This window comes from Otolemur garnettii, unplaced genomic scaffold (assembly GCF_000181295.1).
Source record: "Otolemur garnettii isolate 467f Iridium unplaced genomic scaffold, OtoGar3 scaffold00010, whole genome shotgun sequence".
Lineage (NCBI taxonomy): Eukaryota > Metazoa > Chordata > Mammalia > Primates > Galagidae > Otolemur > Otolemur garnettii.
Window position 1 is genome coordinate 19,738,558 of NW_003852405.1, and position 19,278 is coordinate 19,757,835.

General features: G+C 34.5%; 1 protein-coding gene across 3 annotated transcripts in view; it reads right to left on the reverse strand.

The window, feature by feature from the left end:
* The window catches only part of PKN2 (protein kinase N2), a 138,154-nt gene that overhangs the window by 39,495 nt on the left and 79,381 nt on the right, over positions 1–19,278 (reverse strand). For 2 of the 3 annotated variants that reach the window (XM_003784173.3, XM_023509802.1), the window contains exons 4-8: positions 14,531–14,648; positions 13,774–13,919; positions 13,469–13,682; positions 1,932–2,117; positions 869–978 (exon numbers count right to left, since the gene is read on the reverse strand). In XM_003784173.3, coding sequence (XP_003784221.1) covers positions 869–978; positions 1,932–2,117; positions 13,469–13,682; positions 13,774–13,919; positions 14,531–14,648 — 774 coding nt within the window. The remainder of the gene's footprint in view (positions 1–868; positions 979–1,931; positions 2,118–13,468; positions 13,683–13,773; positions 13,920–14,530; positions 14,649–19,278) is intronic. The other variant, XM_003784175.3, reaches the window with a different exon arrangement.

A 19,278-nucleotide genomic window follows, 5' to 3' on the forward strand; every position in this document is an offset into this window, starting at 1 on the left:
TCCTCAATGTCTTATAAACTGAAATCATCAAAATAAAGGTGTGTTTGGAAATAAGGTGGTAGACTTTATTACAGTCAGTTTGGGTATAATGGTAAAAAAGCTCTAAGTATTTAGATAAATACTGAAAAACCAATGAGCTATAAGTTCCTCAAGGGAATCTGAGAGACCTTGTTTATATTGTTCATTGCTACTAATCTACCACCTGAAGTACCTGGAAGACAGGTACTTTTAAAAGTAGAGGCTAGAACAGTAATCACTTAACATTGTCATAGCTCATATCACTGGCAAGCATATATAACACCAATCTGATGTGAAATAATAAAAAAACTAAATATCTTTCTTAGTTTCTCCCCCCAACCCAATGAATGGCTATGAATCCAAAATAAAGTTACCATCATAGATTTAAATCCATTGTGGACCAAGTTCAGTTCTGCAGGGTTCTATGATCAGACTGAATTTTACCCATTCATGTCATTCTCAAAAGACACTGAGATAAATAAGCATAAAAACTCATTTCAAATGCAGCTCTGATAAGCTAACCTACAAATGTTGAGTCAGAAGAATCACCATTATGATTAGTACATTATTAAATTAACAAATACATTTCTAACAACTCACCAGGTTGCTGACCTTTCATGTTAATACCAAATCACTACACAAATGAAAGCTGTTGCAGCAATCTTACATTCACCTATATCTTAATGTAGAATTATACATAACTTATGAAATGATAAATGTCAAAAATTTCTAAGGTTCTCCCTTTATTCTTGTTAAGAATAAAATTTCATAAAGCCTTCTAAAACATAAAAGACATTTAAAATGAATTATAAATATGATAAAAATTCAAATGAAAAGTTTCTTATCTTACCCTATCTAGTTCCAGTGTAAACTTCTGGTCCCATGACTGATTGGAAATGGGTTTCCAGCTAGTTTGACCAACCACAGTATTATCTAGCTTCAAAACGGCACAGACATCATCTGTAATTAAATTTCATAAACTTGCTTAAAAACTTTAAACCTTTAAAACCTTTAAACTTTAAACCTAAAAACTTTAAACCTTTAAAACAGAAGTACACTATTTAAAGGCAACTTTTAAGAAAATAAGATTTTTTGTAATCAATATTGAAGCTTGTGAATCCTAAATGCCCAGTTATATATAGATACATACACACATACTCCCCAACAGACCCTCTAAATTAACCTTTGTGTCTTAAACACAAATGTTATCTATTTTGTTTATATTGAAATGTGACTGAAAGGACTAACAAGTGACCAGTGGTTTGCTATACCAGTCAATATATACATATGGTACGTTTGTGTGTCAATATCAATCATCCAGTTTTTCTTTCTCTACATTTGCTATTAATAGAGCTTGTTGCCTTAAATAATTGTTTATTTTCACATGTGTCCTGAAGTCTCTGTCCATACACAAGAAAACACAGGGAAGTCCATGTTCGTACTCAATGTACTAGACTGAATTGTCATATATCTTCCCCAGCTTCTAGTTATATATTTATATATAGTTTGTAGTTATACTTCAGAATGTCTCCTAACTGTTTCCTAAACCGCTTTGCTTTTTACTCTTCCCAAGAGACCCCTGTCCCTGATCTCAGTTGACTACTGGGCTACTATCCCAGCAAACACGTCTGGATAGAGTTGTTATTAAAATTCTAGTTTGGAATAAACAGTCATGCTCAATATTTCATCTTTCAAAAGAATATGTTCTTTGTCATGCAGTTTTCTAATACATTTTCAACAAAGTAAAATTTGTTCTTTTGGTTTCCTATTATTATAGGTTTTAATACTTTAGAACCAAATTATAAAAATCACAATTTTAAAGTTTTTTGTCTAACTTTAACATTTCCCATTAATAAGTCCCTTGCATAGGCCCTTTAATTTGTTATATGATTTTTAAAAATCTGTTACTGAACTGGACAAGTCATCGGTTTTTAGAAGATTTCGACTACTTCCGCTTTTACTTTTACTCGTTCTGCTCATGAAAGATGATCTGGTTTCACTGGGACTCCAGCCAGGTAGTGCAACCGATGTTGCTTTTGACCGTCCAGGAACATTCTCTAGGATGTCTTGGCAGCCCATAAGACGAACTTCCAAAGTACCTGTTAGTATAAATAAATATAAAGTAAGAACTTAAATTCTTAGTATATAGAACCATGTCTCTGTTATCTACACAGAAACAGAAAAAAAAATCTGCTAAAATAACAAAACTTTTCTCCCTAAGATCAGTGATAACCATCGTCTTCCTATTTTAATTAGAGAAATCACTACAAATTCTTAATTAAAACAACTATGAAAAATTTTATCAAAAATAGATCTGTCCATGGTGGCACCTGTAGCTCAGTGGGTAGGGCACCAGCCACATACACTGAGGCTGGCAGGTTCAAGCCCAGCCTGTGCCAGCTAAAACAAAAAATGACAACTGCAACAAAAAAACAGCCAGACACTGTGGTGGGCTCCTGTAGCCCCAGCTTCTTGGCAGGCTGAGGTAATAGAATCTCTTAAGCCTAAGAGTTGCAGGTTGCTGTGAGCTGTGATGCCACGGCACTCTACCAAGGGCAACACAGTAAGACTCTGTCTCAAAAAAAAAAAAAGAAAGAAAGAAAGAAAGAAGTTTATATAACTTGTTTTGTTTTATGCCCTATAGACAGCTTTTGGAGATATGTTGCCTTCGGTAGAGTACCATGGTGTCACAGCAACCTCCAGCTCTTGGGCTTAAGTGACTCTCTTAACTCAGCCTCCCAAATAGCTGGGACTACAAGTGCCTGCTACAATGCCTGGCTATTTTGTTGTTGTTGTTGTTCCAGTTGACATTGTTTTAGCTGGCCTGGGCTAGGTTTGAACTTGCCAGCCTCGGTAAATGTGGCCAGGGCTCACCCAATGAGTTACAGGCACCGCCCTAAACTTCCTGTATTTCTAAATATGTACTGCTATAATTACATGGAAAAACTACAGAATTATGTGGATTGAGAATGTGGGAAATGAAGCATAAAGCATATGCATACAAAAGTGGGAAACAAGTCTATAAATTAAATAACTGTTACATTTAACGGTTAACTAATATAGAAAAGAACTTTACAGAATTTTTTTCATAAATGAGTTTTATGTTCTACTTGAGATGTAAAATGACATTATCTTTCTATTTCTATAATTTAGTCAAATAATTATGAATAGTAATTATCTAAGCAAAAAATAACTAGAATTTCCTGAAGGAAATAAACACTAAATGTGTTCAAAATGAAAATGGGGAACTGTGAGTTAGGTCACCCAGAGAGAAGGCTTTGTCAACCTCTGGCCTATACTTGGTATGTTAGAACTGGTGCTTCAGTATTAAGATTTTAGATATTCCACATAGCGTAACATTTGAGGAGGAATATTTCCCAGTAAAAGTTGTCCCATTAAATTTAAATAATTAAAAATTTATTTTATTTAAGGTTTTTAATTATTTAAAAGTAACTGAAAGACTTAACCTTTATAACCAAGAAGTAGTAGTGATAATGTCTCCCAATTCAAACAACTAATTAAATCAAACAAAATATATATAAAAAAGTTTTAAAGACATAAGGCAATGGACATAAGGCAATGAAGAACAGTGATATCTGAGAGATGGGAAACAAACAAAATGGGGCCTAAGATTTTTCAGGTGTATTGTCTAAGAGTTTAGGGAGGGGGAACTCAGGTGGAGCCAAGCTGAGGACACAAAAATGAAAGTACTGAGAAATCAAGGCAGCTACAGTTCCCAAAGGAGCACAGAGACCTGTTAAAGAGGGTTTTCCCCATTGTGTATTCAAGATGCCTATCTACCGTATGAAAAAAATACCTGAGGTAGAGGAAAGAACCACCTGAAAACAGTAGAAGGAACAAAGTTCAGTGCACACAAGTAGGAACAGTGGCCATTCCCACCAATCAGGCTTAAAAATCTCAGTTTATGGGACATTAAAGGGAGTACACAGAGAGTCTTGCCCTACCAGTACAGAATTACTGCCAAATGATGCTGTTGTCCCATATGTGCAAAGAATAAATCTTAAAAGCAGTACCCCAAAGATTAAACTGTTTCCAAATAACTATGTCCCATAACAAAGCTCAAGAATATTTATAGAATACCAAAATATCCAACAGGATAAAATTAGTAAGGCCCGCCTTTTAATCAAAGATTACCAGGTATGTTTGTCTTCTATTGCTACATCACAAATTAAACTAGTGGCCTAACTGACATAAATGTTAGGATTAGTAGACAAGGATATTAAAATGGTCAATCTATTGAAAATGTTGAATAGAGACATGGAAGAAATAAAAAAGACCCAAATCAAATTTCTAGAGATTTTTTAAAATGGCAATGCCTGAGACTTAGGGAAAAAAAAAATACACAGGGTGGGATTGGTGGCAGATTAAATATTGCAAAAAGAATAAAAAAAGTTGAGTGAACTTGAAGACATACCAACAGAAATGATCAAACATAAAAAGGAAAGACTTGGGAGAGAGAAAAGAAAACACAGTACATAGGTGACTGTGAGTTTAACTTCAGGTGGCCTAATATATGTGTAACTCAAGTTCCTGGTGAAACACCAAAGAGACTGGGGGATTAAAAATACACTTGAGAAAAAATGGCTAAAAATTCTCCAAATTTGATGAGAACTAAGAAAACCAAGAAGTATCTAAGAAGTTCAATGAACATTAAAGAAACAAACCACACCAAAGCACACCATAATCCAATTTCTCAAAACTAGTAATAAACCAAAAACACCAAAAGGAGCAAGAGTGGTTTTTACATTGCATATAAAGGAATAAAGACTAGAACGGTAGATTTTTCATTGGAAACTATGAAAGCCCAGACTATATACTTTACATATATGAAGTTTATTATATGTCAATTATACCTCAATAAAACAACTCTAAAATCTGGATACTGATAATGGTGGAAATACCAAATATATTTACTAAAAAAGTGCATAACTATATACTTAAAATGAGTGAATTCTATGGTAAGTACGTAATTCCTCAATAAAGCTATTAAAGGTGGAGAGTGCAGCTTCAATCTTAGGTTTCTTTTAGGTTGAAGAAATCTTACTGTGAAGTGATAAGACAAATATAATGGATATCATTTTTATTTAAGTTCAAAAAATTTGTTGTGTTTGCTTTTTATTTGGTTTTGGTTATTGTTAAACTAGCAAACTTAGCTCATTTCTACTGTAAATGCTCAGCTATAAAAGTCATCCTGGGGAAACTGAAAACATCTGGCTACCCCTTCAAACCATGGTAGCTTATTAAATATTTTAGTAATTTCAATATATCAGGACAAGACAATGCTCAACACCTGCTTTCACTTAGAAAAAAAAATCTGGAGGAAGATTTTTATTAAACATCTAGAAATTTCTTTATGAGATGACACAATTGTAATTGCATATAACCACATTAAAAATAACTTAAAAGTACATTCTTTACCTTCATAACCACAATATGAAAATTTTAAAACAAGCAAATCCAAGAAGTAAATGTTTGTATTCATAAGCAGTAGCTAAGAATTATAATAGAACAAGCAAATGCTTTTTTATTTCTTTCAACTGTCTGGAAAAATTATTTTATATCTGTTTTATTAATTCAGTATTTCATATTGGTATAACTGAGTAACTTTTTGTTAATTCTGAGGAAATCTCCTCTTATAAAAGTTCATACATTTTTCAAAATATAGAGCAAAAAAATCAATTATATCTTATATCACAGTAGCAACACATTTGCAAATGTCAGTACTACAAACACACAACCAAAAAAGAAACCAGAGTCTAAGGGAGACAAACCACAAATAATAGCACACAGTGAAAAATTCAGAACAGCAAACACTCTTACTCTTCATCCATGTTCATCTTCCAACATGTCTATATGTAAGTGCTATTTCTCTTCCTAGTTACTTCATATGTAGTGTAGTTTAGCAGCTTAAAGAAAAAAATGTATTTTTGAGACAGAGACTTACTCTGTGGTCCTGGGCAGAGTGCCGTGGTATCATAGCAACCTTAAATTCTTGGACTGAAGCGATCCTTCTGCCTCAGCCTGCTGAGGTGCCCGCCACAATGGCCAGCTAGTTTTTCTATTTTCAGTAGAGACAGGGTCACACTCTAGCTCAGAATGGTGTTGAACTCCTGAGCTCAGGTAATCCACCTGCCTTGGCCTCCCAGAGTGCTAGAAGTACAGGCATGAGCCACTGCACCCTGCCTAAAAAGAAATTTTCTTTCAAAAACCAAAATGTCTTAAGGATTGTAAAATACTTCCTTTTAGATTGGTAATTTATAATTTGTGTAAAATCTGAGTAAAATTCTGCAAAGGAATGAAGAACAGGGAAGAAAGAACTGAAAAGAAGTTAAAATTCAAGAGTTGGGAGGAAGAACAGACTAGAATTTAAAAGGAAAAGAAAAATTCTAGCCATATCAACTTAGTTTCTGAAACATGGCTTTATTATTTTTCTAGAAATATTGCTAATTTCCAAATACACATATTTTCAACCATATTTTAATCAATGATTCATTCAGAAATTTTTAAGTATCAACAATATGTTCAGCACTGAGCCAAAGATGGTGAAATTCAACAACAAGCACAGTCCCTGCCTAATTATCAAATACTATTTACCAAGTTATTTGTCAAATGTATAAAATGTCCTGTGCTGTGGGCAAGGATTAGATAGATTTTAAGGCCTTTTGTTCTTTACAGGTGTATATTCTAGTTATAAATAAAAACACATACAATAAGATGGATAACAAAGCAAAAACATTTAAACAGGATAGGGGAGGCACTGTGCATAAACCAGTTTAATTGTAAGAGAAAATGGTAAGTGTAATAAAGATATGTCTGGAAAGATAAACAGCTGTCACACAGGGGTTAGACTAAAGGTTCCAAAGCTTTGTCAAGTTCACGGTACCCTGACACTTTCTTTTTTCTTTTTCTTTTTGAGACAAGAGTCCACTAAGTCACCCTCAGTAGAGTGCTGTAGAATCATAGCTCATAGCAACCTCAAACCCTTGGGCTTAAGTGATTCTCTTGCCTCAGCCTCCCAAGTAGCTGGGACTACAGGTGCCTGCCACAATGCCCAGATGTTTTTTTGTTGTAGTTGTCATTGTTGTTAGGTAGGCCGGGGCTGGATTTGAACCCACCAGCTCCCGTGTATGTGGCTGGCGCCCTAGCCGCTGAGCTACAGGTGCCAAGCCAAATGCTGTATTTTTTCAGGGTGCCCAAAAGACATTAACAGTGCAGGCCAAGACATAGGAGATCACTGAGATCCTAACAAAGAGCTATTTGAAAAAATAATATAACCATAAGAAAAAGTATTTTTATTTTATTCTTTAAACAAGTAGAATTACTTTCTAATGGGATGTGTGTACCTATTGGGCTCCATAAAACTTCTTGCAGTTCAGAATCAGTTTAAAAACTACTACCCTGATTTCCTGCTCCACATGGCATTTTTTAAAATCACAGCAACCAAGGAAATTCAGCTTCACAAATATATGACATCATCAAAATGTAGTTCCACCTAATGTTGAAATTAAAATTACTTGACCTACTAGTCTGAATGGTGACTATAGGAAGGGCAGTTAATGCTGTGTTTCCCTTAAAAACTTAAAATATCTATTGTGTTCCTATGAATTCACTTTGATATCCTAGGATGCCTCAGATTTAAGAATGCAATTTGGAGTTGCAGGTTAAGACTGATACAAATTCATGGTAACAGCAAAGTTTAATTGTAAATTTGATCTTCAAATTTTGAAGTACAATTTTGGCATAGTATAAAATTGATTAATGATACATCAACTAGAATGTGATAGCATAATATGCAATATCAGGGAACATTTTCATAATGTGAAAATATTAAGGTAAAGTTCTTATTGACATTAATATTGATAAGAAAATTTAAAGATTCTGGAAAGTCTATGTAACCAGAATAAGTCATGTTCACATGGGCCAATAAAAGCCTTTGCAGGTAATGTCTCAGAGAATGGCGGAATGGGAAAGTCTAAAGACAGCTTCTTCAAAGAAATTAAAAAAAAAAAATAAAAGGAAACTGGTGAAAAATCATCAGAATTAACTTCTTATCAGAACTCTGGAAAACAGTCAAAGGTTTATTATTACCAAGTAAATGCTTAATTAAAATCAAGAAAGGTAACAGACACTTTGTGTGAAAGCTTCAAGGAGTATTTACCCTTGCCTCATTCCCCACCTCCCCAAACTTCGGTGGCAGTACTGAAGATGGCAGCTTGCATTCCTGTTATGGGTTCTTGGTGCTGGAAGGAACAAAGTTCTGATTCTCAAAGAATCGTGGTTGCCTGCTTTGACCAGTCTGAGGGCTCCCTAAAGGACTAAAATAAAAAGCTTGCCTTTATTTTGCCTAACTAGGAAATCTCTGAGGGCAGAGAGGCAGCTAAGTAAGTGGAGGGCATCTGTCAAAAGTACTTGAAGGCAAATGAATTGGCCACTGCAGCCTAAGACAAACAATTTCGACTGAGGCAAACAACAGACAATGCAAAAACCCTGAAAAGCTAGTAAGATTAGTGCTTTGGAGAGTAAGAACTTCGCAATGCTTCCACATATTACTAGGAGACTAGAAGGTTAAGTGCAAGAGGGAGGCCTCTTCAGATGAGATCAGAGAAGACCCTAAGCTCTCACCTGTGATTGATTCTTAAGGTCTACACAAGGAAACATGGAGTAGTAAACTGCTTGGGTGAGTGCTGAAGGTGTGACACTTCAGATACAGAGAGCCCAGCTGCAATGTTGGACATTTTTGTTTCCTTCAGCAATCAAGGGAACTGTCTCTCAAAATTCTAGATGACGGCTATGTTAATGAAATAGACACCTCAGGGACTATACCTGACAGAGAATACAGTCTTTACAAAATAAGTTATTAAAGTTACTGAACAAATAACTACCTCCAACATACAGCAGCTATCAAGAAATCCTTGGGCAGAGGAACATTTGACTTATAAGGTAAATATTCTAGGGGAGTATTTGAGTTATGAAATAAGCACAGTAACAGTACTGTCGGTTCATAGGAAAAAAAGAACTTAATAGAAACTGACCTGGGGGAAGCCAAGACATTGGACTTATTAAAGACTTCATATCAATTGTCTTAAACGTGCTAAAAAATCTTTAAGAAACTATGAACAAAGATTTAATGCAAAGATCATTAATTATTTCCAAAAGCAGTTCAAAGCACAGTATAAGTATTTTTTTTTTTTTAATCAACATCGTTTCAGTGTGCTGTGGAAGTTTAACTGTAAGTTCCAGGGTGCCATGAGATAAAACAATGTTGAAAAACACTGATCTAAAGGAAGATAAATGGTATCTCAACAAATAGAGATATCAATAGGAAGATAAAAATTATCAAAAAATAACCAAACAGAAATGGTGGAGTTGAAAAGTACAATGGAAACAAAAAATTTACTAGAGAAGTTCAACACCAGATTTGAAAATGGAGGAAGAAATGACATCTGCAAACTTGAAGGTAGGTTGGTTAATTGGAATTATTCAGTCTGAAGAGCAGAAAGAAATGAAAAAAAGAAAACAAAGCCTAAGACAAATACTATGAAGCCTATCAATATATGCATAATAAAAGTCCCAGAAGAAGAAAAGTGGCAGAAAGAACCTTTGAAGAAATAATGGCTGAAAACTTGACAAAGTTCATGAAAGAAATGAACCTACACATCAAGAAGCTGAAAAGAGTTCAAAGTAGGATAAACTCAAGCTGTGAAAAGCCAATGCCAAAGTGAATTCTGAAAGCAGTAAGAAAGAAATCATCACTTGTAAGGGACCCACAATAACATTAACATACTAACAATATAACAATAACATATAGTATGTTATTATCTCACCAGAAAGCATCAAGGGAGCAGGGAAACATTTTTAAAGTACCAATGTCAACCAAGAATTCTATATATAGCAAAATTATTTAAAAATAAAGAACAAAAACAGAGAATCCCAAATAAAAGCTAAAGGTCACTAGGAGACCTGCCCACAAGAGATGGAAAAGATTGAAATGAAAGGACACTAGACAGTAACCTGAAACCAAAAAAGAGAGGAAGAAGAAGAGAGAGAATAAACACAGTAATTATAAAAAAGGCCAATATTATTATATTTTTGGTTCCTTTTTGTTTCCTTAATGATTTAAAATAAAATGCATACAACAGTATTTAGAATTTATGTCAATGGGCACATGGTATATAAAAACATAATTTCTGACAATATAAAGGGAGGGAGGCACTGTTTTAGGCTACTGAAGTTGGAATCAATTCAAATAAGACTGTTATAAACTTACGATGCTAGTTATAATCACCATATGAATGTTTATAGTAGCTTTATTTATAATTGCCAAAACATAGAAGCAACCAAAATGTCTTTCAGTAGGTGCATGAAAAAACTTTAGTATATATAGACAATGGAATATTATTCAGTGCTAAAACAAAAATGAGCTATCAAGCCATGAAAAGACATAGAAGACTTAACTGAATATTACTAAGTAAAAGGAATCAATCTGAAAAGGCTAAAACAAATGCTGTATAAATCTAACTATATGACATTCTGGAAAAGGCAAAACTATAAAGGATTAGTAGTTGCCATGGATTGGGAGGTTAGAAAAAGAAACCGATGAATGGGTAAAGCACAGAGGACATTTAGGGAGTGCATCTGTTCTGTAAAAAACTACAATAGTGATACGTGAAAAAACCTATAGAATGCACAACACCCAAGGACTTCAGGGTGATAATAACCTGGCAATGTAGGTTCATCAGTTATTAAAAATGTACCACTCTGGTACAAAAGGTTCATAGTGGAAGGAGCTGTGCATATATGTTAAGACAGGGGGCTGATGAGGACTCTATATTCTCTGCTCAATTTTGCTGTGAACCTAAAACTACTCTAAAAGACCCCAAAGTTCATTACTTAAAAAAAATATACAGATAGATACACACGGAGAAAAAAGGAAGGGAATTAAAAACAGCAAACTAGAAAAATTCAATCAAACACAAAAGAAAGTAGTATCAGAAGACTTCAGAAAGGAAAAAATAAACACTGTAAAAAAAACCCAAAAATGACAGTCAAGTCCGATAAATAATCGGACTGGTTTTTGTCTCTGGTTTCTGGGAAGCAGCCTCTAAACCAGTGGTTCTTAACCTGTGGATTGCGACCCCTTGGGAGGGTCAAATGACCCTTTCACAGGGGTCACCTAAATATATCTTGCATATCAGATATTTACATTATGATTCATAACAGTAGCAAAATTACAGTTATGAAGTAGCAACAAAAATAATTTTATGGTTGGGGGTCACCACAACATGAGGAACTATATTAAAGGGTCATGGCATTAGGAAGGTTGAGAATCACTGCTCTAAACCCTTGGAATTTCTCCAGTGACTGGAGGTCTTTAAAAGTTATTCATGGTGGACCCCTCAGACCACACCCTAAGTTTAATACTAACTAGGTGACTCATGATGGGCCCCCTAGACAATTTCGGGATGCGAGTTGGTCATGATAAAAAGACTAGTTATATCATTAGGGGATTGGAGCTTTGAGCCACAGAATATTAGCCTGACCTCCTGACCTCTAGAGAGGGGGTAGAAGGCTGAAGATTGAATTCAATTCAATCATATGACCAATGATTCACTCAATCACACTTATATAATAAAGCTCCAATAAAAATTCTGACACATAAAGTACAAGTGAACTTCCTGGCTGGTGACAGCCTCAATGTGTTGGGGGAGGGTGATATATCATAAAGGCACCTAAGTTTGATGTTTGGGACCTTTCCAGGTCTTATTCTGTACTTTTCTTTGGGTGGTCCTAATTTGTATCCTTTATAATAAAACTATAATCATAAGCATAGTGTTTTCCTGACTTGTTCTAGCAAATTATTGAGTCTGAGGTAGCAGGAGGAATCCTAGAATTTGCAGCCAGTTGGTTAGAAGTGCACACAGTCCAGGAAACTTTAAGCTTGCAACTTGTGTCTGAGAGGAGGGCAGTTTTGTGGGGAATTGTACCATAAACTTATGCAACAGAGTTAGGTTAAATATCAAACAGAATTATATTGCATCTTATCAGTAATTACCTTAAATGTAAATATATGAAACCGTTCAATTAAAAAGCAGAGACTGACAGAACTGAGTAAAAAAAATAATACAATAAGAGACTTACGTTAGATCCCTAAACACACGTAAATTGAAAGTAGGATAGAAAAAGATATTCGGTGAAAATAGTAACCAAAAGACAGTGGGAGTTGCTGTACTAACATCATACAAAATAGACTTTAATTTAAAATGTTACAGGAAAAAAAAATGTAACAGAAGACAAAGAAGGTAAAAGAGGTACAACAGTTATAAACATACATGGACCTAACACCACAGCCCAAGAACTATAAAAGAAAAATTTATGTAACTGAAAGGAGAAATACAGACAGCTCCACAAAAATAGCTGGAGACGTCTCTATACCATTTTCAATAATGGACCTGGCTAGAAAAGCTATAATAAAAAAAAGAAAGTGTTGGAGAGGATTTAGAAGCTGGACTTCTTACATATGCTGTTAGAAAATGTAGATGCAAATGCTGTGGAGGACAGTCTGCCAGTTCTTCAAAGATTTAGATACAGTTACTACAAAACCTAACAATTATACTCACAGGTGTATAGATGTGAACATAGATGTTCAAACAAAAACCTGCACACAAATGTTCACAAGAGTCCATATGTAGAAAGAACCCAAGTGTTCTAATATATGAATAAACAAAATGTGGTACAGTTTGAGTATCCCTTATCTGAAATGCCTGGGTCCAGAAGCATTTGAGATTTCAATTTTTCTTGAATTTTGGAATGTCTGCATTATACTTACCAATTGAGTATCCATAATCTGTAAATCCAAAATCCAAAATGCTTCAGTGAGAATTTCCTGAGCATCATGACAGTGCTCAAAAGTTTCAGATTTTAAAGCGTTTTAGATTTCGGATTTTTTGATTAGAGATGCTCAGTCAGTATTCCATGCAATGGAATATCATTAGCCATGAAAAAGAATGAAGTACTGATATATACGGTAACATGAGTGAATCTTGAAAATATTATGCTAAGTAAAAGAAGCCCAACACAAAAGGCCACAAATTATATAATTCTGTTTATATGAAATATCTACAAAAGGCAAATCCATAGAGACAGAGAGCCAATTAGAGGCTGCCAGGAGTAAAGGCAAATAGGAAGTGCCTGCTTACTGGGTACTGGTTTCCTTTTGGGGTGATAAAAATACTCTGGAACTATAGATAACAGTAATGATGGTACAACTAAATGCTTCTGAATTGTATAAAATGTCAATGGCTAAAGCAATATATTTTATATGTATCTCACCATAATTTTAAAATTATTGTGCACTTTTACTTTCAATTATTAAACGAGAACCAGATATAAATAAAAATGTACAAAAAACCATGACATACGTGCTACATACCTGTTAATGCCGCTGGTTTGGATAGCGTACTATACTGGTTTTGTGTAGATATCATACTCTGACGTGGACTTAAGGTTGGCGATGCAACAAGGGAAAGCTCCTCAATAATAATACTGCTTTTGGGATGATTCTTGGGAAGTTCATTTAATCTCTGCTCTAACGAATACTTTAAAAGGTCCAACTTCTGACTTGATTCATTAAATCTTGCTTGAGCCTTGCACAGGGAAAAGACAATTGTCATTTAAATAACCACAACTCTGAATAATGTATTTATTAAACAAATTAAAATATCTGTTTAAAATTACTTCTGAAAGTGCTTTTCTGTCTGTTACTTTTCCTGAGCCAAGTAATTTCATTACATTCTTTGCACCTTCTGCAACTGCAAACTCTATCCTAAAATGATGCCTTAATTCTTCCATTCGAAGTTCAAGAGGACTTATCACAGGTTTTGCTGGAAGAAAAATAAAAGAAAATTAATTGAACCATTTATTTGGCTTTCTAATTTGTAATGATTAAAAGTCATGAAGAGAAATGAATTCCTATGACATTATGATCGTCAATAAATACTGAACTAATAATAGATACAATGTTGAAAGTGTGAGCTTTCCATTTTAGTTATTATACAACTAAATTTAAATCTGACTAAAGGACTGTAGAACTGAGTTGTTCATATATTATAGTATCATGAGACTGAGATAGTTTCTAGTCTTACTTTTAGCAATCCGCTGTAAAGATTCCCTTTGGAAATTCAAAGAACAAAAGAAAGAAACAAACAAACAAAACCCCCAACAAAGCTATATCCTCCAAGAGCCAACAGTTTTTTAAAAAATGAAGCAGTGATTAGAAATATCTGATAGTCAATTAAAATGAAGAGCTATATTCTAGATCAGTATTTTCTTAAAACATGAGGGCCAAATACCTAAAAGTATCCATCCATGTAAAGACTGTAACTCAAGATTTAAAAAAAGTTTCCTCCCCCTTAACTTTGAATCACTATATACGATTTATTTAGCACCATATGCCCCTAATGAGAAGAATGACAATTTATCTCTATTCCATCACCATTATCAAAAGCCAATTCATTGGTCTGAACTGCCTGAAGAATCTGCATTCGTATGACTTCAATTTTTGTCTTGCTGTCCTGAAGCAGTTGCTGAGCTGTACCATGGAGCTTCCGATCCTATTAAAAATAAGTTAGAAAAGGTAAGCAGATAAAGGGGCAAATGAAACATTTTCGTATCTCCTAAACAGATCACTGATAACATCACAAGTGAAGAAGAGTTAAAAGAACATGGTGAGCACTGTAAAATACAATCTTCTAGATAATTTATATTAAAAAAACCCCATCATTATGGGATATACCACTATATATCATTATATAGTGATAATTGAGAAAAACAATTCCATTAGTTAAGACAATTTGAGAGAAAACAAGTAAGTCTTATTAAAGTTGTATTTTTTAAAAATTATTTTTATTGTATATATTTGTGGTAGATAGCATGTTTTAATATATATATAATGATTACTATAGTCAAACAAATTTACTAATCTATCACCTTCTATAGTTTTTGTGTGTACACACGTTAAGAGCACCTCAATGGCCCCTGTAGCTCAGTGGGTAGGGTGTTGGCCACGTACACCGAGGCTGGCAGGTTCGAACCCAGCCCACAGCAGCTAAAATCAACAATGACAACTGCAACCAAAAAATAGCAGGGCTACTTGGGAGGCTGAGGCAAGAGAATCCCTTATGCCAAAGAGTTTGAGGTTGCTGTGAGCTATGACACCACTGCACTCTACCGAGGGTAACATGGTGAGACTCTGTCACCAAAAAAAAAAAAAAAAAAAGGAGCACCTAAAATCTACTCTTTTAGCAAATTTTCAGTATATAATATTACTAACTCACATTCCTCATGCTGTACCACATATTCCTAGGCTTGTTCATCCTACCTAACTGCAAATTTGTACCCTTTGGCCTACTTTTCCCCATTTCTTCTTCCACCCGGTTGCTGTTGACCACTACTCCACTGTTCCTAGTTATTCATCTTTTTTTTTAATTTCACATATAAGTGAGATTATACGAACACCCTGTACAGTATTTTTCTTTCTGCATCTGGCTTATTTCATGGACGAACCCACAAGATAGACCATAATGTCCTCTGGGTTCATCCATGTTGTCATTAATGGCAGTCATCTCCTTTTTAAGGCTGAATATTATTTCAGTATATGTATATCTTTATCCATTCATATGTTGATAAATACTGTAGGGTGTCTGAATATTACTGCTTAAGAGAAAAATCCATATCCAAATTCACGTTTTTGTCTTTGCTTTATGCAAAATCTAAAGAATTTTCCTTTACTGTCATTAACTCTGATGCAGACGGTATAAAATTAATTCTTTTGTCATTAAGCCTGAAAAATTTAGACAGTCTCTTCCTTTCCCATTATATTTCAGTTAACTTTTCAAGAAGCTTCACATATAAAGGTAAATTTTAAAACTCTTGGGCTTAAGTGATTCTCTTGCCTCAGCCTCCCAAGTAGCTGGGACTACAGGTGCCTGACACAAGGCCCAGCTATTTTTCTGTTGCAGTTGTCACTGTTGCTTACCTGGCCTGGGCTGGGTTCAAACCAGCCAGCCTTGGTGTATGTGGCTGGCACCGTAGCCACTGTGCTATGGGCACCAAGCCAGAAATAGGACTTTCTTAATGAAGCTGGGAAAAAAGTTGTACTGAATAAACTTCTGTCATCTTCTAAGACTTCACAGAAAGGTTCTGAATTAAGTGAAATAATGTCATTGCCATACTTGTTTAGTTCTAGTAACACTGAGCGTGAATGACAGAAGGAATTTTACTGGGCCAAATAATAGCCCACCTAGAGATGTCTACATCCTAAGCCCCTGAATTTTGTTAATGTTACCTTATATGGCAAAGGAGACTTGAGCTAGCAGATAGAAATGAGGCTGTTAATCACCTGACCTTAAAAATATCTAGCTAGGGCCAATGTAATGGCAAAATTCCTTAAATGTGAAAAGAGAAGGAAAAAGAGATCGGAGTGATGTGATGTCAGGAAAACAGAACCCATTGTTGCTGGCTTGTAAGAGAAAGCCAGATGGCCAGGGGCCAAGGAATATGGGTAACCCCTAGAAGCTGAAAAGAATAGGAAACAGATTTTTCCCTATGTCCTATAAAAGGTAATATAGTCCTGTCAACACTGTGATTCTAGTTCAGTGAAATCCATTTTAAACAATATGTGTAAGTACAAAATCATTATGTAATAAATTTGTGTCGTTTTAAGACACTAAATTTCTGATAATTTGTTACAACAGTCATAGAAAACTAATACAAGATTTTTAAAAGGAAGTATCAGAAGTTAATATCACTTCCTGCTTTTAGAGTCGTAGTAGTTGTCAAAGACTTGTACCCACAAGAAGTAGTAATAGATTAAAGTAAGCATCAAGTTAGGAAGCACGTATTTACCAGAAAGGCCAATCTTTGCATACTATTTAAGCATCTCTACTTTTATCACTAAGGCAATCAGTACTAATTTGGAAAAAAAAATAGTGTACAAGCAACCAATATTCTCCAAGATGCTGAAATCTCTTAGAACCTGAGAGACAGGCATCAGTTAGCATTATTTCAATAAATCAAACACACATGTTCTATGATACATGGCGTGAATAAACAGGAGGATGGAAATGTGCATGGTGGGAGAGTAACTCTGCTAGTACAGAAGGATAATAAAAGTAAGCAGAAATATATTCTGCTGAATACCAAACTCAATTTAATATCCTATGGAGGAAAAACTGATTAGTAAATTTATAAAATTTTCTTCCATTTCTTTCAGATTCTTAAATGCTTTTCTATTACTGTAATTCCTCCCCCATCCAGTATTTGCAACATCAGACAAATTGTAGATTGTAGTCATGTGCTGTATAACATTTAGGCCAATGATGGACTGCATATATGACAGCTGTCTCCTACGATTATAATATTGTATCTTTATTTAACATATTGTACAGGCTTGTAGCCAAGGAGCACACTACACAGCCTAGGTGTACAGCAGGCTGTCAACTAGGTCTATGTAAATTCACTCTAATGCAATGGCAAAATTGTTTCTTAGAATGTATCCCTATTGTTAAGTGATGCATGACTGTGTTTTAAGATCAGAGTACAAGAAAAACTTAGTCATAACTGAATGGGACAAATATATTTTACAATCAGATAGACTTAAGCACAAAACTTATATATGGGCTTGGCGCCTGTGGCTCAAGTGGCTAAGACGCCAGCCACATACACCTAAGGTGGCGGGTTCAAATCCAGCCCAGGCCCGCCAAACAACAATGACAGCTGCGACCAAAAGATAGCCGGGCGTTGTGGTGGGCGCCTATGGTCCCAGATACTTGGAAGGCTGAGGCAGGAGAATCGCTTGAGCCAAGGGTTGGAGGTTGCTGTGAGCTGTGATGCCACAGTACTCTACCCAGGGGGATAGTTTGAGGCTCTGTCTGAAAAAAAAAAAAAAACTTATATATGTAAACTTGAGTGAGTTAACTATATCCTATAAGCTGTAGGTTCTTGAAGGAACTATATAAAAGGGGATACTATCTGCTGAAAGATATTTTATAAACATTAGATAAGAACTAAAATATTTCTAGAACATGATTATCATTAAAAGTCTTTTAGAGCAATAAAAATAATGATTAAGTATCCTATTTCAATGAGGTTTTAATGTAAAAGTAAAAATATTAAGTAAATTATATCTTATACTTTTCAATTAAGCTACACCTTTTATTATTTTATTACTATACAAAATGACAGTAGTTCTGCCATTTATTTCTTCATCAATAATACTCCTTTCTCACTTATTTCAATTCAACATGCAAGCTATATGCACTTGTATTTCATTTTAAAAGTGAATTTTCCCACACAGATTTCTGAAGGATCTGCACAGATGTCAAAGTATGATGGAGGCTTTTAAAACTCATGGTGGATATTATCTGTCACAAGAAATACACAGTTATTACTTATCAGTTTTATGTTTTCCAACACTTGGTTAATTTTTATTGTCAGTTTTGTGCCTTGGGGCATTCAATGGGTTTTTTATTGAGCATCTAATATGTATAAGACAAAGAAATAAGGTAGGTCTAGAGTGCATAAACTAGTTTAGATATTTGGAAAATGCTGACTTTAATGGTGACAAAAACTTAGGGAAGATTTTTACATATACACCAATCGTATGAATCATATGAAAATGCCAATATTTGACTGATTTTAAACTAATAAAACAACAATTTCATATGATTCAACCTAATAGACTAATCAGCTATTAGTAATTACCATTATACAAACCTGATAACTATAAGTAAAAATAATTATATATTATTTTTTATTTTATAAAAATAAAATAAACCTGTTTCACAAGTTGTAGTCGGCTATTAAAACACAAACTACCACAGATACACAACTTTCAGAAGTAAAATAAGCCAATCATTGTTTTCTCACCACACATTTTTGGCTTATTCTCCATATGTTAAATGTTGTCAGAACCAGTGAAAATATACAAAAGCTTAATCAATAAGGATGCTACCTGGTAAGAGATACAGATAACTATTGTATACATCAGAAAGTTACAAGCAGTCAAAGGAATTTTTAGAGAAAGGTGGGATCAATACAGCTGAAAGAATCCAGAAATATTCTGGGTAATCAATTAATAGATATAAGTTTGAGATACATTAAGACTGGAGATGCTGTCATATTTAGTGTTCTTACAACAAAAAACCCAAACAAAAAACTCTCAATAATATTGGCCTGGGGAAA